We start from the raw sequence: 23,577 nt of genomic DNA, 5'->3' as shown, positions 1-23,577 counted from the left end.
TTTATAGGCATTACAGTGAATGGAATGGTTGGAGTATATACTGTTGCTGGGTATATATACCTAAGTACCCCCAAAACACCATCTATAGATTCTACAGAGCCTATTGAGTATACCCAACCACACTTTAACTAAAGGCACATAGAATCGTTTTTTCTCTATAAGCCAATATGTAATGTATAGGTCCTACAGTGTATTGCATTGGGACCAATGGAATGGGTGGAGTGGAAAGCTCAATATTGTGAACATTGTCTGAACATTGTATTTTTTCGATATGGTTGTCTTAAAAAATGTTTTTAGAAGCATATGTGTAATTGTTTCCATAAAGTCCTTATTTCATTCGCTTCTAATCACAATAAAAATGTCCATTGATTAAAATATAATATCTTAAATGAATTAGTTAACCACATTGCAATGTTTTGAAATGTGGGCTTTTATTTTGAAGAATTATACATTAGCATACGTCACCGTTTGTGCTGCTGGCAGAATACTAGTGTCACTCCGAAAGGAAAAGCGAAGCAGACAAGGAACGTTTCTCCAAATTTACTGGATTTTTACCTCCGGCAAAACTATTTGTTTTTGTAAATCAGAAGCTCAGCCTATACTCTTTTACACGATATACATCGGAAAATAATATTTTTTATCAACCTGGTGCTTGAAAAGGTAATTTTTATTTTAGTTAAGCGTTGGAAAGCCAGCCATACTGGTGGAAATTATGTTTACGCAGTCTAGTTGGCCGCCCTAACTATTTAGTCTCTATAGACAACATCTCTAGCTATTGTATTGCACCATATTCATTCATTTAAAAAGTTTACCTGTTATTTTTTTTAAACGTATTACATTAACTCATAACAAGTGTATTACTGTGTAATTAGCTAGTTGGATAGCTGTGGTATCACGCATGATGTAACGTAGTATGAGGTTCGCCTGCTTGGTTAGCTGTAACCGCTGGAGACTTCACATGTTGCTACAGTAGCGAGCGTGCGGATTAGTTTGATATTTTGTATCATTTTAGGCTCGATAACTACCAGTAAACATTACGCGCAGACGGAACATGGCACAGTGACCTGGAATTCGATGTGGGTGGATTTGCTGCTGTCTCTCTGCGGATGGAAATAAGTAAAAAAATATTTTAAAAAAATCTTATATATATATAATCGCCTAATACGCCCGTGTTGGTAGCTTATCCAAGCACTGCTTTTACATCACACCGTTGCAGTTTAAAATGGCCATTAGCCTACATACCCATACAGCAAGCAAAACATGCATGGGACTACCTATGTGTGATGCTTTCCATTGAGGAAATAGGCTTGGATAATGTATTTCAAGTAGACATGTATTTGTTCTTAGTGTTCGATCATTTTTCTTCAAACCAATTTACCAGTCCTGTATAGGCTAACATTGCATAACCTCATCAGCCACAGAATTTGCTGGGGAGGGATGGAGTTGATCGCGCTTATTTTATAATCCTGACACAATGAAGTAATCAGGGGCAATGGGACATGACGGTGAACGAGCACCTCATTCTTTCGGGTCCTGTTCTGACTAACAATCAGAACATTCCGTCGCTGTTTAACGATTGAGGAACTTTGCACGCTACACCTATAGACTGTATAGAGTTGTTGCCCATAGGCTAAAATGACTCATAAATCCGAGCATGGTATCAAAAAAAGAGCGGGGAATCAATATTTGCAGAGTGTATTGTTCAATTTGGTACACGTTTGGCGACATTGTAAGCAACCGTAGTATAAAACGTTATTGTACAGTTGTTGCCTACACTATTGCCGCGATATTGACTCAAGTTCATTCCAAAAAAACAACTCCATTATAAATGTATAGAAAAACATCGCAGACTCATTCGCACGTGTTTCGGGCCTTTAGTTAGCATAGTGTCAATTGTGAGAGTCTGACGTCATTGTTCCCTGATTTTGTTTTTATTTTGTTGTTTCTGTCCGACCACGTGTGATGATTATGACTGGACGCATTCCTTTGTTCCTTGTTTTTGGGAGTTATGGGAGCACGGTGTAGGCTTCAATATAGGAACACAATGTAACTACAGTATAGCTGTGTAGTTTTTTTTTATTCCATTGCTGCTTAATCTGACTATAAGCCTAGGCGGTGGTTACTAAAGGACCACGCCTTTTGTAAAGCCCACGCATTTGGCTCCGAGTTGTTTATCTCATTCGATTTGAACGCACCGCCGAGTTTGACCATTGAAGGTCATTGTCAGGCAGTCTCTCAGCTCTTTTACGACTCGAGCTAAACATCTATGTTTAGGGTAGTGGGTTTACGGCACTAATAGATCTTGCTGTTCAACTGACTTGCCGCAAGAAAGTAGCAAATAGCTTTTCCTCATATACTGTTTTGAAACGGGCATTGTTTCAGTGTGCATGACTTAATGCTTAGACCTCTGGCGATGACATCATTTGTAGAGCCTGAATGGGGTCGTGCGCGCTCAAAAATCGCATAATTTTCGCCACTCTCCGACCAATGGATTTCGCAGTTGTGTCACCCTAAAATTTCAGAGTAGTCTTGTCCTACATTCGTCCTGGAAAACGTTGTACTTGTTACACGCATCTACTTTGTCTGTAGATACAGATGGACAGTCTAATGTATTTATGATAATGTTTTTACCTAATTCCTACACGGTACTTTTAGAAGGAGAAAGAGGGAGAGGGAGAGAAAGAGCTCAAGAAAGACTTGCTTTGGCAATGTAAACATGTTTCCCATGCCAATAAACCCATTTGAATTAGAATTTGAGAGGGAGAGAGAATGGGACCCAACTAATGGTAATAGTTAATAAAACATTGAATCCACTGTAATACATTTTCTCTAGTGAAGAATGAAGATAGGGCATCTGATTGGTCTGTTATAATAGGGAAATGGATACCTGATTCAGCAAGCATATCCCTGTTGATATTGTGATCTCAAGAGGTTGCAAAGTTTAACAGTTTATGTCCCCTCTTAGGATGAGTAGCATCAATCAATCAAATGTATTTATACATCCCTTTTTACATCAGCAGATGTCACAAAGTGCTTATATAGAAATCCAGCCTAAAACCCCAAACAACAAGAAATGCAGATGTAGAAGCACAGTGGCTAAAGAAAAACTCCCCAGAAAGGAGAGGACCTAGGAAGAAACCTAGAGAGGAATCAGGCTCTGAGGGGTGGCCAGTACTCTTCTGGCTGTGCTGGATGGAGATTATAAGAGTAGATGGCCATTAAGGCAAGATTGTTCTTCAAGATGTTCAAACGTTCATAGATGACCAGCAGGCTCAGAGTTGTAAGATGTGTGGCCAAGGGCCACCCTCAGTGGTGAAACCTGCTCACAGGCACCCTGTCAGTAAACAATACAGAATTAAGTAATAAGGCCCGAGGGGGTGTGGTATATTGCCATTATATCACAGCTAAAAACGTTTCTACGCATGAGCCTGGATACAGCAATATTGGCCAAATGCCACAGGCCCCTGAGGAGCCTTATTGCTATTATAAACTGGTTGCCAACATAATTAGAGCAATAAAAATAAATGTTTTTGTCATACCCATGGTATACGGTATCTGATATACCACAGATGTCAGCCAATCAGCATTCAGGGTTCGAACCACCCAGTTTATAATAAAGAATAATACATACCTAAACAGTGTATTGGACATGGACTGGTGTAAATCTACAGTTAAGCAGGAGGTGAATGTTAAAGCCATTACATAATCTTACTATGCAGACATTCCGTCATTTGTTACAAAGCTCAACTGAGCTCAGACACGAATTTTCCTCTGCTGTAAACGTCGCTGTACATTATGGTGTAATAATACAAGATGTCCAAAGTCTAGATTACAAAATGGGTTTTAAATAATTGCGTGGAGGATATTTCACGTCTCAAAACGTGCTACTTTGAGAGTCAGTTATACTAAACGTTATGAGATTATTATGTCATCACTAACTCCAGATCCAGTTTTTCAAGTTCATCCTCCTATAGCTATAAGTTTGAAGACAAAACTATATTATGGTGCCTGGCTTGCTTAACTAGCCTGGCTACTCCTTTTCGGGTATATGTGATATGTTCTGCACAAAAAAATCTCTGTCAAACACAAACATTACGCAGTATGTAGAAAAGGTGAGCGTGCATATAATCTTCAAGAATGTGTTTCTTACAGTTCTCTATGAGTACTAAGCAACATCTATGTTTACACAGCCGAAAGATTCATGTGATAGTGATGTACGCTGTGACTAAGCACATGAAATGGAAGCCAAAGACAAATGTGAAAAGCTATCTGATCTTAAACTTTGATATCTAAAACTTCCCTTTTTCTTTTCTCAACAGCTTTGGTGAATTCTAAAGGACCATTCCCCCCATTTGGAACTACCATTGTTGGACACAAATGTCATTGGTACTTTTTGGTTTAAGATAACGAGATGTCCAGTCAAAAGGACTAAGGACCTATGAGTTTCTTGAACACAAATATCCCAATCGTTGAAATATGCAGACCATCAAGAGCGAGCCACTGTCAAATGGCTCCTACAGCGGAGAGGACGCCCTGGTTCTGGCTGTGGCCCTTCAAGGGGCCGACAGGGATCTGATGGACAACAAGCTCTCCACCATGCCCTTCAAGACCAAAGGCACCTCCTGCCGCAGGAAACGGGAGTTCATCCCCGACGAGAAGAAAGACAATCTCTACTGGGAGAGGCGGCGCAAGAACAACGAGGCGGCCAAGCGTTCGCGGGAGAAGCGGCGCCTCAACGACATGGTGCTGGAGAACAAGTTGCTGGCCCTGGGCGAGGAGAACGCTTCCCTCAAAGGAGAGCTGCTGGCCCTGAAACTCAAATTCGGCCTGGTCAGCTCTGCGGCCTACACACAGGAAGTGCAGAAGATCTCTGTGTCAACGGCTGCCCTCTACCACGACTTTGTCTCGCCGGGCGAAGCCCGAGGCTCTTGCATCAGGGACCTAGAGTCCCCTCACCTGGGCAGCAGCTGCATATCGGTCATTAAGCACTCCCCTCACAGCACGCTGTCTGACATGGCCGAAATCTCTGCAGCGACCAAGGGTAGCATGTGCAGGACCCCTGAGATCATCAAGCAAGAGCCAGCCGAGCACGGAAGCTACGTGCGTGAGAGGAGCAGTCCATATGAATTGTACAGGAACTACATTGCCAGCCCTTTCTCCGGGTTTACTCCCAACCCTCCCCGTTCCTGCCGCTCACCAGGTCAATCAGCAACTCCCCGAGGACCTCTGACGACGGGGCCGTGAGTAAGTCCTCGGACGGCGAGGATGAGCAGCAGGTCCCCAAAGGCCCCATGCCACATGCCGCTGACCCGAAGAGCGTCATCGTATCCCGCCTCAAAGTGCCAGATGCTTGTTCGTCGGCTCTGCCCCACAAACTGAGGCTCAAGAACAGGGCCATTCCAATCAAAGTGGAGGCCATCGACCCCGACTACGACTCTTCTGGAAAGTCCTCCTCTCCCATCGACATGTCGGCCAGAGAAGACTACCAGAGGGGCCAGGGTGCCGTGGCAGACTACATGCAGTCGCCCCTCAGCCCCTTGTCACTCCAAGTGACCAACATCCGGGATTGGACCCACCGGCCAGAGCACTGGCACAAAGACAGCTCAGAGAAGCCACAAAATGGCTACCAGAACAGGCTTTCCCCGGTCCCTGTCTCCAAAAAACTCACTCTGGACCTTGAAGACGGTTCCTACGCCCACTCAGACTCTGAGAACTTGTACTTAAAACGAGGCATAGCTGACCTGTCTGCAGAAGTTTTGTCTCTGAAAAGACTGATAACATCGAGGCAAGGGACCGTGATAGAATCAACCAAAAGCACTACTGATCATGAGTCATTATCGAAAGGATGTTACTCAAAATGAGTTCTGTTTGCACAATGCCTTGTTTTCCACTGTATTTACTATTGCACTGTGCGGTTGATATGGTGTATAAATGCAGTACATTTAACATGAATGGTGTGTTGTGCACTTGCTGTTGTAGTTCGGCGTATCTTCTTTATAACTCTACCTGTAACCCAAAGCCAAATGTCAGGCTGAGGCTACTGTACATGCACATTTTATGTCAACTTTTGAAAGTTTTGTTGTAAATGGTGACTTTTTTTTGTTGACAATAAATATGTGTAAGCACTGAACCTTGTGCGCGTGTGTCTTTTAGCAGTATTATTTTCAGTTGATCTGTTAATTATTTCAAACAGTTCACGACAAGAATGCAAATAAATCATTGTCTCTGACACTGGTAGGATTAATGCAATACACTCATCAGAAACTGTTCATGTCCATTACAATCTCTGAAGAGTTTAGCAGGGGAAGCAGGGGAAAAACTACAGGTGAGACATGTACACGAAGGGAGCTCTGCAGATGCCCACTTTTGTGTTCCCAACCCAGACAAGTTAAAGAAACACTACGTGAGTTAAATTGCTTATTGTTTACATACAATTTTGGATAGACTCTTTGCTGAATGGTTCAAGTCATATACATTTATGATAATTATCAATTTCTGACAGTATATCATGAAACCACACAAAGTATTAGGCCAACAATAGCCTATATGCTTTTTGCTGATAAGTGTGGGGAGGTGTTGCCCTTTCTGTCCAATGAGGTCATTTATGGACAATATTTCTGCCCATTTAAGGGGACCCTTTTTGGCCCAAGAACACCCCTAAGCAAAACAATAGTCTTTTTAACCATGAAAATCAGCTGACTAACATACAACTAACTATACAACTTTACCTTGAAATTAGAACATTACATTTACATATACAGTAAATTAATAATTATGAATAAATTAGTGCCATCTGAAGCCAACACATATATCCCAATGAGAACTTGTTTTCTCACAGTAACCAGCCTGACTTGCATTTTGTCAAAAATAGTTTATTGATTTCGGTCATATGGCCACAACTATAACAGAGTAAAGCATTGAAGACCATGTTGGCTCTGTCCCCAGTATCTTGGTCAAATCAAATAATCAAATCACATTCACCTTACAGTGAAATGCTTACTTACGAGCCCCTAACCAACCACGCAGTACAAATAAGAATAAGAAATACAAATAACAAGTAATTAAAGAGCAGCAGTAAAATAACAATAGTGAGACTATATACAGGGGGGTACCAGCACAGAGTCAATGTGCGGGGGAACCGGTTAGTTGAGGTAATTGGGGTAATATATACATGTAGGTAGAGTTATTAAAGTGACTATGCATAGATGATAACAACAGAGAGTAGCAGCGGTGTAAAAGAGGGGGAGAGGGGTTGGGCAATGTAAATAGTCTGGGTAGCCATTTGATTAGATGTTCAGGAGTCTTATGGCTTGTGGGTAGAAGCTGTTAAGAAGCCTCTTGGACCTAGACTTGGCGCACCGGTACCGCTTGCCGTGCGGCAGCAGAGAGAACAGTCTATGACTAGGGTGGCTGGAGACTTTGAAATGTTTTGGGCCTTCCTCTGATACCGCCTGGTGTAGAGGTCCTGGATGGCAGGAAGCTTTGCCCCAGTGATGTACTGGGCCGTACGCAATACTCTCTGTAGTGCCTTATGGTTGGGGGCCGAGCAGTTGTCATACCAGGCAGTGATGCATCAATGCTGTAGAACCTTTTGTAGATCTGAGGACCCATGCAAAATCTTTTCAGTCTCCTAAATTACATTATAAGATAATGCCTGGGATGTAAGTCTACAGACACTTAATAATAACAATATCTCATTAAATCTGGGTCAGTAATCCAACCACATCACAGCAAAAACTACTATACAGTCTACATTCCTTCACTGGCTGACTGGGGTACTACTGAAATTATTGGTTTAAAGCCTACAGTCTCAGTCATTTAAATGATTGAAATACCACATCATTTTCATGAATAGCCTACCTTAATGAGATTAATACAACTGTCTTTCTTAATCCATTATAACCATAAAACTAATCCACAGGAGAACAATGGTGTCATGCACAGTCATGTTTGCTAATAGCCAAACTGCTTAATTTCATTGAATGTCATTCCTTGAACACTGCACACAGGATCAAGGGCAGTTACCATGTAAAGAGATACAGCACACTGCAGTGTTTACATTTTGTTGGTGGTTTCACTCTTTGATGGACAACCTGAGACCAATGCATCTTGAGCGCAGGCAACAATTCAAGTTGCTTCGTTTTTGTCCCATCTAATGCATGTTTGGGCAAAAAAATGCGTTTGTGCCATAGCTCAGAATTTCACTGTAGTGTTATTACGGCCTCGACGAAGATACACAGGTCAAAGTGATGGATTTCGATGGCGAGTTTTTTGTTTGTTTCAACAATTATGGAGAGCATTGTTTTATGGCTGTAACTAGCAGAGGGAATCCTATTCTGCGGCTGGTCACGTGGTCAACCCCACGTCACACTCGGTTCAAAGTTGAAAGTCAAAACAACACTGCAGCACGACAGTATGGCGGTTCTTGTGGGTTGCCGAGTACTTCTGCAAGCTATTCGACCCCAAACGGGTACCATCGAGGGAGTGCGCAGATTGCAGGAGCATACGAAGTCTTTGCACAATGTCCTCAACAACAAACTACAGTACATTCGTCCGACAAGCAATGGAGCGACCCGTCATTACAGCTCCGATATTAAGGATGACTTGAGCATTAGATATCTGGACGGAGAAGATTCAGGTAGCTAGCCATTGCCATTAGTGTATAAAACAATCCCAAATCGTGTTGTTGGTGTAAGACGACTTTGTTTCAGGAAGTGTGTTGCCAAATCAAAAAGCTATAACAACTCAACACGTTTGAGTTGCCTGCAGATAAAGCTGCTCTGTTAGCTGCTACGCTATCTATCGCTCAACGTCTTAACTTGTCGAAAACAATGAAAGAGAAACATTGTTTCTAAAAAAAATATGCTACAATGTCCTATGCTAATTACCAAACGTTGAAAGAAAACGTATAGAACGAATCCTATTTCACTAGTGTAGACTGTAAAATGAATGCTGTGGTGAAACCACTAATCATATCACTTGGTCCAAGCTTCCTGACATCTAGGCTCTTTATACCAGGCGGTGTCAGAGGCAGGCCCCCAAAAATGGTCAGACTCCAGTTACCCTAGTCATACTGTTCTCTCTGCTACCGCACGGCAAGCGGTACCGGAGCGCCAAGTCTAGGTCCAAAAGGCTCCGTAATAGCTTCTACCCCCAAGCCATAAGACTGCTAAACAACAAATCAAATGGCCACCCGCCTTTGTTTTTACACTGCTGTTACAAGCTGTTTGTTATCTATGCAAAGTCACTTTACAAATTACCTCGACTAACTTGTACCCCCGCACATTGACTCGGTACCGGTACCCGCTCTCTTTAGCCTCGTTATTGTTATGTCCTTTTCTTGGTACTTTTTAATTTAATTATTTTACCTTAGTTTATTTCTTGAACTGCATTGTTGGTTAAGGGCTTGTAAGTAAGCATTTCACGGTAAGGTGTCGACACCTGTTGTACATGACCTATTGCCTACATAGCGGATTTGAATAACTGACACATAACACTAAAGAAAGCTTAAATTGCCAATATTTTCTTTATTTTAGTATTTTTTTGGTGGGGACTATTTTGGTAAAACGATTCCCAACTGATCCAATTGTAAAACTAGATAAATCATCTCCGAAAAAGATTTGTCACATTTTCTCTAGCTATGTCAGAGATAACTATCCAGAAGTCAACTACTTAGTTTCCATTGAAAAATATAAAGGTTTTTCTATGTACAACATCCATGTTCAAATTGACTGCAAGTTATTTGTCAGTGTCAATTACTTGACTCTGCAAAATTCACCACTTCCCAACCTTGTGATCTTGTCCTAATGTCAATATAAAGGATGACGAGTTTGGTATTATCCCTTCAATCCCCAGTCCAGGACTTGCCAGTTAATGTCAAAAGTCTTTTGATCAATTCCTCGCCTGCTTATCAAAATGTCAGAGAGAGTACTGCTTCCCTCTGACGTTTTTCATGAACCCCCCCTCGCCTTTTTCTGCTGCTGCTAATCGCTGTTATCTATGTATAGTCACTTACCCCCTACCTACATGTAAATATTACCTCAATTACTTAACTATCCTGTACCGTGCACATTGACTCGGTACCGTTACCTCCTGTGTATGTATGTGTGTGTATATATATATATTTATTTAACCTTTAACTAGGCAAGTCAGTTAAGAATGAATTCTTATCTACAATGACGGCCTACCGGGAACAGTGAATTAACTGCCTTGTTCAGGGGCAGAATGACAGATTTTTACCTTGTCAGCTCAGGGATGATTCAATCCAGCAACCTTTCAGTTACTGGTCCAAACCTCTAACCACTAGGCTATAGCCTCATTATTGTTATTTTGTGTTACTTTTAAATTTATTTTTTTTTTAGTTTATTTAGTTTATTTTTCTTAAAACTACATTGTTTGTTAAGGGCTTGTAAGCATGCATTTCACTGTGAGGTCCAGGATTTTCCTTGCCTCCTCAATCAAAACAAATCAAATGTTATGTCACAGGTGTAGGTCACACCTGTTGTATTCGGCGCATGTGACATATCATTTGATTTGTTTTGATTGAGGAGGCAAGGAAAATCCTGGAGGATTCTAGAAAAACACGTTTGAGATTCACCCATGGCCATTGGCCTCTGTCTGGAGATGTGGAACCAAGAATCCATTCCCACAACCCTCTGTGGGCACAGTGCCATAGTGTTATTGATGCTATTCAGTATGATCACAGACGTGGTATGTCATGGTGATGTCTCGTTATTCCATAGGACACATTTACACAATAAGGGATCATATTGATTTATGGCGCACCAGATTATATAATTTCCATGTTATATCATAGTACTATGGGTGTACTATATTCAATCATAGTGCTATGGTACTGTACTATATTATATCATAGTGCTATGGTACTGTACTATATTCAATCATAGTGCTATGGTACTGTACTATATTCAATCATAGTGCTATGGTACTGTACTATATTCAATCATAGTGCTATGGTACTGTACTATATTCAATCATAGTGCTATGGTACTGTACTATGGGTGTACTATATTCAATCATAGTGCTATGGTACTGTACTATATTCAATCATAGTGCTATGGTACTGTACTATATTCAATCATAGTCATACTGTACTATATTCAATCATAGTGCTATGGTACTATACTATATTATCATAGTACTATGGTGCTGTACTATATTATATAGTACTATGGGTGTACTATATAGTGCTATCATAGTGCTATATTATATATAGGCTGTACTATATTCAATCATAGTGCTATGGTACTGTACTATATTATATCATAGTACTATGGTGCTGTACTATATTATATAGTACTATGGGTGTACTATATTATATCATAGTGCTATGGTACTATACTATATCATGCTACTATACTATATCATAGTACTATGGTGCTGTACTATATTATATAGTACTATGGGTGTCTATATTATATCGTAGTACTATGGTACTGTACTATAGTATAGTACTGTACTATATTATAGTATTATGGTACTGTACTCTATTTTATCATCGTACTATGTTACTGTACTATAATATATAGTACTATGGGTGTACTATATTATATCATAGTACTATGGTACTGTACTATATTATAGTACTATGGTACTGTACTATATTCAATCATATTATGGTACTGTACTATATTCAATCATAGTATATGGTACTGTACTATATCATGCTACTATACTATATCATACTGTACTATAATATATAGTACTTTATTTTATGGGTGTAGTATATATTATACTATATTAGTACTATGGTACTGTACTATATTATAGTACTATGTTACTGTACTGTACTATATTATATATTATATGGTACTATATTATAGTACTATGGTATGGTACTAATGTACTATATTATAGTACTATGGTACTGTACTATATTATAGTACTATGGTACTGTACTATATTATAGTACTATGGTACTGTACTATATTATAGTACTATGGTACTGTACTATATTATAGTACTATGGTACTGTACTATATTTTATCATAGTACTATGGTACTATATAATATCATATATCATGTTTGTTATTCATGGACCCCATATTATATGTCATGTTTATATCATAGTGCTATGGTACTGTACTATATTTCATTGCTATGGTACCCCACTATGTCTGTACTATATTATTCATTGTACTATATTCAATCCCCCACTCTATGTCTGCTATATTCATGTGCTATGGTACCCAATCCACTGTCTATATTATATAGTCTGTACTATATTATAGTACTAATGTACTGTACTATATTATAGTACTATGGTACTGTACTATATTATAGTACTATGGTACTGTACTATATTATAGTACTATGGTACTGTACCTCTACTATATTATAGTACTAATGTCTGCTATTCATGGTACCCCCACTATGGTCTGCTATTCATGGCTGTCCCCCACTCTGTCTGCTATTCATGGCCCCCCACTCTGTCTGCTATTCATGGCCCCCACTCTGTCTGCTATTCATGGCCCCCTCTCCGTCTGCAATTTATGTCCCCCACTCCGTCTGATATTCATGGCCCCCACTCTGTCTGATATTCATGGCCCCCACTTTCTGATATTATTCATGGCCCCCCACTTTCTGATATTCATGGACCCCCACTCTCTGATATTCATGGCCCCCCACTCTCTGATATTCATGGCCCCCCACTCTCTGATATTCATGGCCCCCCACTCTCTGATATTCATGGCCCCCACTCTCTGATATTCATGGCCCCCCACTCTCTGATATTCATGGCCCCCCACTCTCTGATATTCATGGCCCCCCACTCCGTAGTCCTAACGTTTCATCTATCTTTTAGGGATTGTCGTCTTTGGGATCAATCGACCAAAGCAAAAAAATGCCATCAGCAAAAACCTTGTCATTCAGGTATGTATGGACATCCGTGAGGTAGCCTACACACAGTGGCTGTTATTAGCACCCATGTTGATTGTGTTCTCTGTTAGATGACTGAGGCTGTGGAGAGTGTAAAAAAGAACAGCAAAGTGCGGACGGTCATCATTTGTAGCATGGTGCCTGGGATATTCTGTGCAGGTACACACAACAACTTTATATTTTGGGTGACAATAGGGGTCAGACAGTTTGAACTATACCCATGATGCATTTACTGTGTAAGTCATAGTCTTAAATATAAATACACATCTATGGGTATGTTGTTAATTTAAAGCCTGACATTTATTAGTGTACATTTGAAAATATCCTGCATGTATTTTTTTTATAACTCACTGGGTTGGGGAATCAGTTACAGCTAGCCATAATCGGTGTACATTTTTGTTGCTTTTATGCTGTCTGTAACTGTAGCGTAGATGCTGGTGGAAAAGCTGGGGGGGGGGCACATTTTCATTCTATTACATGATTTATTGGATGACAATGACATGTTGTTTTCTCTGTACAGGTGCGGACCTTAAAGAGAGGGCCAAAATGCACCAAAGTGAAGTTGGACCCTTTGTGTCCAAGGCAAGGGCACTAATCTCAGAACTTGGTGAGGGAATTGTTGTTTATTTCATAGGGCCGGGACGGTACCAGTATCGCAATATTTTTTTCTCAATACAAAAAAAAAATGAAAACACGAAGCAGACAACTCTTTGCTACTTTAAACAGACATATGTTTTGTTTTATAGAAATTAGATTTCCGCAGGGGTGTGGACATCGAAGCTATAGCTTGGAAAATCAGGTCATGTGACTCTGGATGACAACATAATGATGTTTTTTTTCTTCCAACATTAGGGACGTTTTTCCTAAAGAAGTTAAATCCGCTTCGTGTTTTGTTTCCTTTCCACGATACTAACTAGTATCGCGATACTGGTATTGTCGCGGTCCTATTGGCGCGGCCCTAGTATTTCACACAAATTCGTCTGGACATTATGTCCCAAATTCTTTCATGTTCACAAAGCAGCACATTAATCATTTCATCATCCTCAAATCCATTCGAGTCATTGATGATAATTGCTCATTTCCTGTGGTTATAAATTCATGCCAGGTGGACTGGAATGAGATGACTCATTCCATTCCATTTTTAGAGTCTTGTTATTCACTAGGCCAGGGGTATTCAACTCTTACCCCACGAGGTCCGGAGCCTGCTGGTTTTCTCCTCTACTTGATAATTAATTGCACCCACCTGGTGTCCCAGGTCTAAATCAGTCCATGATTAAAAGGGAACAATGAAAAAAAAACAGTGGAACTGGCTTGGAGGTCCAGAGTTTAGTTTGAGGGCACCTAGGCTATATGGGATAAACACAGCTGCCACACTGCACCTACAGTGCATTCAGAAAGTACACAGTCCTCTTGACTTTTCCCACATTTTCCCCTTCTAAAATTGATTAAATAGTTTTTTCCCCCTCTTCAACCTACACACTATACCCTTTAATGACAAAGCAGAAAAAGGCTTTTAAATAACAAAACGGAAATAATTACATTTACATAAGTATTCAGACCCTTTACTCAGTACTTTGTTGAAGCACCTTTGGCAGAAATTATAGCCTTGAGTCTTCTTGGATATGACGCTACAAGCTTGGCACACTTCTATTTGGGGAGATTCTCCCATTCTTCTCTGCAGAACCTAATGGTCACTTCCCTGACCAAGGCCCTTCTCCCCCAATTGCTCAGTTTGGCCAGGCAGCCAGCTCTAGGAAGAGTCTTTGTGCTTCCAAACTTCTTCCATTGAAGAATGATGGAGGACACTGTGTTCTTGGGGACCTTCAATTGTGCAGAAAGTTGTTGTGACACAATCCTGTCTCAGAGCTCTACAGACAATTCCTTCCTCCCCCATGGCTTGGTTTTTGCTCTGACATGCTCTTCCAACTGTGGAACCTTATATAGACCGGTGTGTGCCTTTCCAAATCATGTCCAATCAATTGAATTTACCACAGGTGGGACTCCGAAGTTGTAGAAACATCTCAAGGGTGATCAATGGAAACAGGATGCACCTGAGCTCAATTTCGAGTCTCATAGCAAAGAGTCTGAATACTTATGTAAATAAGGTATTTCTGTTTTTTATTTCTTATACCTGTTTTTTCTTTGTCATTATGGGTTATTGTGTGTAGATTTGATGAGGGGAAATTTTAGAATAAGGCTGTAAACGTAACAAAATATGTGGAAAAAGTTAAAAGGGTCTGAATACTTTCCCGAATGCGCTTTAGGTATTTACACCTTGGTTTACACAATTCAGTTCTTCAGGGAGATGTGTTCATATTGCCTGTACACATTTTACTCTGTTGTGATTGAAGGCTAAGGACTCATTGCTAATTCATAGTCATTTATTCATATTTCATTTTGTTATTGTTTTATGTTGTGGATGTGTGTGAGACATGACTGACTGTCTTCAGAGAGATGATCGATGACATGTCTTCTTATTTTCTTTGTGTTTACTGGAGGAAAAATGCTTTCCATCCATACTCCGTTTTGACAAATACCCCCGTTTCTGTGTAGGTAATCTGCCCATGCCAACGATCGCAGCTATCGATGGAGCCGCCCTTGGTGGTGGTCTGGAGATGGCTCTGTCCTGTGACATCAGAATTGCCTGTAAGTAACCCATTGTGCTGAAATGGGTGTGCCGGTGCTTGTATGTAAACAGGTACATATAGGTAGCAGGTAGCCTAGTGGTTAAGGGTTTTGGGCCAGTAACCGAAAGGTCACTGGTTCGAATCCCAGAGCAGACTAGGTGAAAAATCTGTCGATGTGCCCTTGAGCAAGGCACTTAAACCCTAAATTGTTCCTGCAAGTCGCTCTGGATAAGAGAGTCTGCTAAATGAGTAATATATAGGTGTGTAACATAGACATTACTGTACACACAGCTATAATTTCTCTAGAGCCTCCAAAGATTCATACTAGCAAAACAAAGTGTTGACACAGTGACTTTGTGCTGGGTCCATTATGAGACATGATAACATTCCTGTTCAACAGAGTTAATGTACATGTTTTTTCAAATACTGTACTTCTCTAGTTGACAAATTATCACGAGCAAATAGAAGAGAGTGTACATGCCCCCACATGCCCTGATGAATGAATAGACTGTACAGAACAGATTTAGTAGAATGTACCTGACCTATATTTTGTTTCACCACATTGAGACATTAGACTATGGCAGTTGGTTGATTCATTTACTGATGAAATTAGTATAATTTGATTTGGCATTATGATATTTGTAAGATGAATGCCTATCTAAAACCTCACTGTATTTAATCAAATCGTTGTTGAACGTACATGTTGTTGTCCTCGTCAAGCGTTTACAAGTCCCTTCTATTGAGATGCACACGGCTTCCATTCGCTGGAGCGAATCAACGCTCCATCTTTAAAATTACCAAGGAACAGATGTCAGCGTGTACACCTTGGTTTACACAATTCAGTTCTTCAGGGAGATGTGTTCATATTGCCTGTACACATTTTACTCTGTTGTGATTGAAGGCTAAGGACTCATTGCTAATTCATAGAGTCATTTATTCATATTTAATTTTGTTATTGTTTTATGTTGTGGATGTGTGTGAGACATGACTGACTGTCTTCAGAGAGATAATCGATGACATGTCTTCTTATTTTCTTTGTGTTTACTGGAGGAAAAATGCTTTCCATCCATACTCCGTTTGACAATGTTTTTCCTCAGCCTCTGAATTAAATCTGTTCCTCGTTTCTAGCACGTCACTCCCGTTTCCCGTACGAGAGAGCTGCGATATTCCATTTTCTTTCACACATGTTTTCTGATGAGTTTATTAGCATTTATTTTAAGCATCGGATTGGATGGGGGGGTGTTCACAGATGAAAGTGGCTTTAAAGTTGGCATCATAGCACCATGGCACCACATCATAGCACCACAGATTGGATGTGATCATGCATGCCAGACTTGAGTGACTGAAGAGTCCTCTCTGAATGAATCAACTGTCGACTGTCAACTGTCGACAGCCATAGTGGTTGTCATTGTTGTTAGTGAGGGATGAAACTAAAGTATTTTGTGAGGGCCGACTCAGTAGCTGTGTGGTTTTTGGTGCCTGGGTGGGTGCAGAAAACATTTTACAACCTAGAATGTATAAGTCCCTCCTTTACTTACATTAAAGATACCTGCAGCAGTTCTGTGGCCTGTAAGCCAAAGGGTAAACACAAAAATAAGGGTGCAACAACAGTATGGTAGATATGTTTTTAACCATTGTCGTCTGTGTTGTGCATCCTTACAAAAAAAAAGGTCACTCACATTTCACACCCTATGTAGGGATGGAGAGCAACTTACACCCTCTCTCTTGTTTCCCTTGTTTTCGCAAACAAACAACTAGACTTAAAGTCTTCCATATTTCCCTTGTTTTTAAACAACACCTGCAATGGTAAGAAAGCATAGCCAAACACGCTTTAGCCCAGCTTGAAACTAAAAGGGGAATCGGGTGCTCGACCCAGGGACTCCCCAAAATATTCTTTACCCCAGGACACGTCAACTGGTGAAATAAAGACAAAAGAGCACTTTGTTTCTGCATTATTCACCCAATATCTATTAGCAGGACATGAACAGGCTTACCTTCCTGCAATGGGTTCACTTTATAAGTTACTGACTCTTCAAAACTGGGTGGTTCGAGCCCTGGATGCTGATTGGCCGACAGCCATGGTATATCAGACCATATACCACGGGTATTACAAAACATTTATTTTTACTGCTCTAATTATGTTGGTAGCCAGTTTATTATGGCAATAAGGCACCTCGGGGGTTTGTGGTATATGTCCAATATACCACGCGTTGCGTAGTGCCGAAGAACAGCCCTTAGCCGTGGTATATTGGCCATATACCACACCCCCTCAGGCCTTAATGCTTAAGTATAAGTCCCTCTAAATATACATATTCAAGCCAAGACATGTGTGATTTGTTAGTTTGCTCTGAGCCCATGCTGGAATTCCCTTTCTATTGAAAGGAAATAGAACAAAGATGTTTGTCTAGAACTAATTGATTCCAGATATTCTGACCATGTCACATTTCCCCTTTTTCTGTAGCTAACAATGCAAAGCTCGGCCTGACTGAAACCAAACTCGCCATCATTCCAGGAGCAGGTAAGGTTTAATTTCCTAGAGTGCTGTTGTGCCTTTGTGTGCTAAGACTACAATTCGTGAAATTGACAATCAAACCAAAAATGCTTGCCTTTCAAATTTGATCACAAGCGATATGGTTAATATACAACCACTTTCTAAATTACACAGTTTTGTATTTCTAAGAAATGTCAATCTCAAGTGCATGTTGTTGTTTGAAATAAATTGCGGCATTTGTCCAGGCGTGACGTGTGGCGACATTCTCTCTCTTGGTTGTTAACACGTCCTACGTCGATGGGTCACGTGGCTTTTTCTTTCCCAGAATCCCTGAGAGTTCTTTATTTAGTATCCTTGGTGTACCAACTCTCAAATGTTGACCAGATGTGAGGTTGACTGGGTCAATTTGGATAAAATGGTGCACCGCATGAAAATGTACACAGAGATATATTTTGGTTGCAGAATTGTTTAATGTGGCATGAAAATCAAAAGCTTAAGAGAGTGTCTGTGTCTCTGTCTAACCTAAAAGAAAAGCTGCTCCGATATGTAAGCAAGAGAGAGATATCTATCCTTGTGTCCTAGCTATGTATGTGGTAAATGCCTGTTTGTTTCCTGCCTTTTATCATCAATTGTAACCAGGAAGGAACACACTTCTCATTTGTTCTCCTACAAATGTACACAACCTTGACCTGCTGTGGGTCAGCCTTTTATTAGGAGAAGCTTACACTGACTCATTCTAGCACATATTCCTCAACAGTTTTTATGGCACATACAGTATACTACCCAAACTCTTTGGACATCACTTAACCAATATAATTGTGCCATATTTGCAACATGAATTGATGAGTAGTTATAAGGGAGGTCACAGTAGGGAACTATGTCTGATTGAGCTGCACTGGTGTTGAACCCCCTCCAAGGATTGTTTAATAAAACCAGCTTACTTCTCTCCAGTCTAAGAGTAGAGAGGCATCAACAGAGGTCTTGTGTCTGTTTATAGCTATTAGCTGCACAGCCACCCAAAGGGGAATGGAGAGAATTCTGTTGGCTGTGTAGACTGCTAAACCTGTCGAGCATAATGACACGTACTCCTCTATGGTAGACTGCATCTAACGGCTTTAATGAAGTGACAGCTGATGATGGATGATGTCGCCGTAGTCTAGGACCAAGTACGAAAGTCGACTGAATGATCCTCGTTCTACTATTGAGCGAGAGGCTTGACCTGTTTCTATCTTTCTTGTTTTTATAGAAATCCATTTTTATTCTCAGATTAAGAGTTAACTCATCAATGTGTTTTTTTTTAAGACAACTTGTTGTCTATCCAGATACTCCCCCCCCCCACCAATGTGCCACCAATGACATTTCTCTCACTCAAATGTATGGAGCACCATGTTGGGCCTATCTGTCACAGAGATGTACATTTGTCTGTCAGTGTGAATTCTGTTTGGACAGGTGTTCTGACAGGTGTTCTGACAGGTGTTCTACATTACATAGAGCATGTCAGTCATTTCTGAGGCACCACCAGCCCATTGCTGTACGATTCATCAGGGCTCATGTCAGACCTTTGTCCATCTCTGTTCAGTCTCACCCAGGGATTCAGGTGCCCTTTGTCTTCGTCTCGCAAGGCCTAAGGGATTTAGCTCTTGACATTTCGCTGGCTGCCTCTCTGAAAAACAATTTCTCTCTCCGCTGATCCTCTCCTCACACTTTTTATTTTTGTGGGATATTTGACAACCACAGTTGTCACACGTTTCATTATTTTTAAAGTCAAATTTGACTATTGAGGATTGACCTAATGAACTGTCAATGGCCTAAAATGTTTTACTCGTGATTTGTTTTCATTACAGTATCAATCGTGTCCACGGAAAAGCTTTTGCAGCATCAAATGATTCCCAAAATAACAGAGTTGATGTCGATGGATTCAAACCCAAATTAACTTTAGGAAGACAGCTGGTGATTGCATCGCATGCAACTCATTGTTGCACTATTCACTTAAATCTCGTGTAAATAACCTCTGCCTTCTCTCTGGGCATCGTTTAACATTTTACATATCACTTCCCCTTAAAAAGAATGTTCTAAGGATTATTTTGGGATTCTTTTTTGGGGTGTGTATGAAAGGTCCTCTAAATTAAGAGCAACAAAGAGCTCTTGAGGTTCTCCAGTATCCACAGCTGAGAAACTGAAGGAAGTCAGTCCAAGGGTGTGTCCCAATAATATCTCCTTTCTCCTGAAGTGTGCACTTGCATTGGATTGGTGTAGCCAGAGGCTAGTGGGAGTGTTTCCACCGTATTTCTGACACATGTCATTTCCTTTCAATTCAGTGAAGGAAATGGAACAAGTGCACACTTATGGAGGAAGGAGAGATAATTGGGACATTATTCAACACTATCCTCCCCTCCCACTCCATCAGGCTGAAGGAGATTCTAGAGCCCTGTAAAAGCAGTCATTTTATTATTCACCCCAAAAATTCTCACAAATGTAGTTTTTTTCCATTTTGTTTTTCCAGGTTTCAGTTTTCCATTTTTTTCTTCAGATTTTTGCTTTCAAAATCACACTTTTTGAAATAGAAAAACAACAAAAATGTATGTTTTAAGTCCACAACATTAACCTACATCAGTAGACTACTTTTTTAACAAATCTAAGAAATGTAGATTTTTAAAAAACATTTTAGTAATTTAGCAGAGGCTCTTATGCATAAATCCAGAGTGATTTACAATTAGTGCATTCATTTTAAGATTGCTAGGTGGGACAACAACACATCACAATCGTATCAAGTACATTTTCTCTGAATTTTGGGGGTAGTTACCTTTTTAATGCAAGTGCAGACCAACCATTGTTTTGGTGGTGTTTCTTTAGTGCTCATGGGATTGCAGAGTTTGCAAAACAAAATGGCCACTGAAAGGATGCCAATAATCATAATTTAATTCTGCAAGGTAAGGCATAGGCTACTTTGTAGTTAACATTTAACTGAAAAGGTTTTTGGGAAAGCCTTTCCATCTACTAGCAGACAGTTATCGTTAGCATTATCGCTAATGGCTACACAAAGTGTAGACTAGACATACCTGCGCCACGCAACACACACTGACGGGATTTCCTGTGCCCTTTAAGAAAGTTGCAGGAAAATACCAATCACTGATGCAAATTTGTTCATGGCTTATGATTAACTTGGCCAAATTAAATAATTGTCTATGAAGTTCAATACATTTAGTTGAGTTCCTACTAAAATACATTTAGTTGAGTTCCTACTAAGTTCAATACATTTTGTTGATATCCTACTAAGTTCAACACATTTTTGAAAATTCGTTCGTGCTTTCCGCAACAGCTTTTATACGGGCCCAAAGCGTCACTACAACAGCTGAATAGACCCGTGACCAAGCAGCGGATCAGAGAAGACTGCCAGTCTTCTAATGAGGTCTCACCAATGTACCCAAATGCCTTTATTTATTATTGAAATGAGAGGGAGAGGGGGAGAGGGGGAGAGAGAGAGGGAGGGAGACAGAGAGAGGGAGACAGAGAGAGAGAGAGGGAGACAGAGAGAGAGAGAGGGAGAGAGAGAGAGAGAGAGGGAGACAGAGAGAGAGAGAGAGGAGACAGAGAGAGAAAGAGAGAGAGAGGGAGAGAGAGAGAGAGAGAGAGAGACTCTTCCCCCCCCCCCCACCTGGTTGAAAATAGGTCACCAAATCCTTGGCACCCGTCCAAGTCTTTGGAGATTTATTCACCGCTGCACTCCCTGGAAATGTGGGGTGGCAGGGGAGACGTCAGCAGGATACAGTTTTTGTCTGGCAGGCGTGTCGTCCTGTGCCCTGGAAGACATTTACTCACTGGCCTGTTATTAAGCGGCATCTATCTGAAGGGCTGTTGCAGTTACCCACGGAAATGTCTGGCCCACTATGTCTGACCACTGGCCCTCCAACCTGTCTGTCTGGGTGTGCGCTGTCTCTCTCTTTGTTTGTGTTGTGTGAGAATTTCCATGAGAAAAATGTGGGGGAAGATTTTAATTTACTGGCCGTTTTCAGAAATGTACCGGTGCGTAAATAATTAGCATTCATCTTAACATACCGTGCAACTCCTGTAATCAAATAAAACATCATTTTCAAATGTTTGCCAAAATGTAGTTTTACGAGATAACAACATTCTAAACACTGCACCTGATGTGAACGGTACGTAACAGAGAGGAAAATCTCCCTCATAGGTACACTTCAACTGTGAGAGACGGAATCAAAAACAAATACAGAAAATCACATTGTATGATTTTTAAGTAATTAATTTGCATTTTATTGCATGACATAAGTATTTGATACATCAGAAAAGCAGAACTTAATATTTGGTACAGAAACCTTTGTTTGCAATTACAGAGATCATACGTTTCCTGTAGATGTTGACCAGGTTTGCACACATTGCAGCAGGGATTTTGGCCCACTCCTCCATACAGACCTTCTCCAGATCCTTCAGGTTTCGGGACTGTCGCTGGGCAATACGGACTTTCAGCTCCCTCCAAAGATTTTCTATTGGGTTCAGGTCTGGAGACTGGCTAGGCCACTCCAGGACCTTGAGATGCTTCTTACGGAGCCACTCCTTAGTTGCCCTGGCTGTGTGTTTCGGGTCATTGTTATGCTTGAAGACCCAGCCACGACCCATCTTCAATGCTCTTACTGAGGGAAGGAAGTTGTTGGCCAAGATCTCGCGATACATGGCCCCATCCATCCTCCCCTCAATACGGTGCAGTCGTCCTGTCCCTTTTGCAGAAAAGCCTCCCCAAAGAATGATGTTTCCACCTCCATGCTTCACGGTTGAGATGGTGTTCTTGGGGTTGTACTCATCCTTCTTCTTCCTCCAAACACGGCGATTGGAGTTTAGAACAAAAAGCTCTATTTTTGTCTCATCAGACTACATGACCGTCTCCTATTCCTCCTCTGGATCATCCGGATGGTCATTGGCAAACTTCAGACAGGCCTGGACATGCACTGGCTTGAGCAGGGGGACCTTGCATGCGCTGTAGGATTTTAATCCATGACGGCATAGTGTGTTACTCATGGTTTTCTTTGATACTGTGGTCCAAGCTCTCTTCAGGTCATTGACCAGGTCCTGCCGTGTAGTTCTGGGCTGATCCCTCACCTTCCTCATGATCATTGATGCCCCACGAGATGAGATCTTGCATGGAGCCCCAGACCGAGGGTGATTGACCGTCATCTTGAACTTCTTCCATTTTCTAATAATTGCGCCAACAGTTGTTGCCTTCTCACCAAGCTGCTTGCCTATTGTCCTGTAGCCCATCTCAGCCTTGTGCAGGTCTACAATTTTATCCCTGATGTCCTTACACAGCTCTCTGGTCTTGGCCATTGTGGAGAGGTTGGAGTCTGTTTGATTGAGTGTGTGGACAGGTGTCTTTTATACAGTTAACGAGTTCAAACAGGTGCAGTTAACACAGGTAATGAGTGGAGAACAGGAGGGCTTCTTAAAAAAAACTAACAGGTTTGTGAGAGTCGGAATTCTTACTGGTTGGTAGGTGATCAAATACTTATGTCATGCAATAAAATGCAAATTAATCACTTAAAAATCCTACAA

At 40.9% G+C, this 23,577-nt stretch overlaps 2 protein-coding genes across 2 annotated transcripts in view; both read left to right on the top strand.

Annotated features, from left to right (window-relative positions):
- Nucleotides 1–483: 483 nt before the first annotated feature.
- Nucleotides 484–6,130, top strand: nfil3 (nuclear factor, interleukin 3 regulated). The gene is given in 4 exon segments (XM_064943551.1): nucleotides 484–660; nucleotides 4,320–5,161; nucleotides 5,164–5,760; nucleotides 5,763–6,130. Coding segments are annotated over 3 exon segments (1,344 nt in total). The 5' UTR covers nucleotides 484–660; nucleotides 4,320–4,476; the 3' UTR covers nucleotides 5,825–6,130.
- A 2,238-nt stretch (nucleotides 6,131–8,368) lies between these two features.
- auh (AU RNA binding protein/enoyl-CoA hydratase) overlaps nucleotides 8,369–23,577 on the top strand; it is a 54,890-nt gene continuing 39,681 nt past the window's right edge. The window contains exons 1-6 of the mRNA XM_064943550.1: nucleotides 8,369–8,638; nucleotides 12,824–12,891; nucleotides 12,969–13,056; nucleotides 13,418–13,504; nucleotides 15,451–15,543; nucleotides 17,986–18,042. Of these exons, the coding sequence (XP_064799622.1) occupies nucleotides 8,416–8,638; nucleotides 12,824–12,891; nucleotides 12,969–13,056; nucleotides 13,418–13,504; nucleotides 15,451–15,543; nucleotides 17,986–18,042 (616 nt within the window). The 5' untranslated portion in view covers nucleotides 8,369–8,415. The remainder of the gene's footprint in view (nucleotides 8,639–12,823; nucleotides 12,892–12,968; nucleotides 13,057–13,417; nucleotides 13,505–15,450; nucleotides 15,544–17,985; nucleotides 18,043–23,577) is intronic.

Source organism: Oncorhynchus masou, chromosome 28 (assembly GCF_036934945.1).
Source record: "Oncorhynchus masou masou isolate Uvic2021 chromosome 28, UVic_Omas_1.1, whole genome shotgun sequence".
Classification (NCBI taxonomy): domain Eukaryota; kingdom Metazoa; phylum Chordata; class Actinopteri; order Salmoniformes; family Salmonidae; genus Oncorhynchus; species Oncorhynchus masou.
This window is presented reverse-complemented; position numbering and strand designations above follow the sequence as displayed.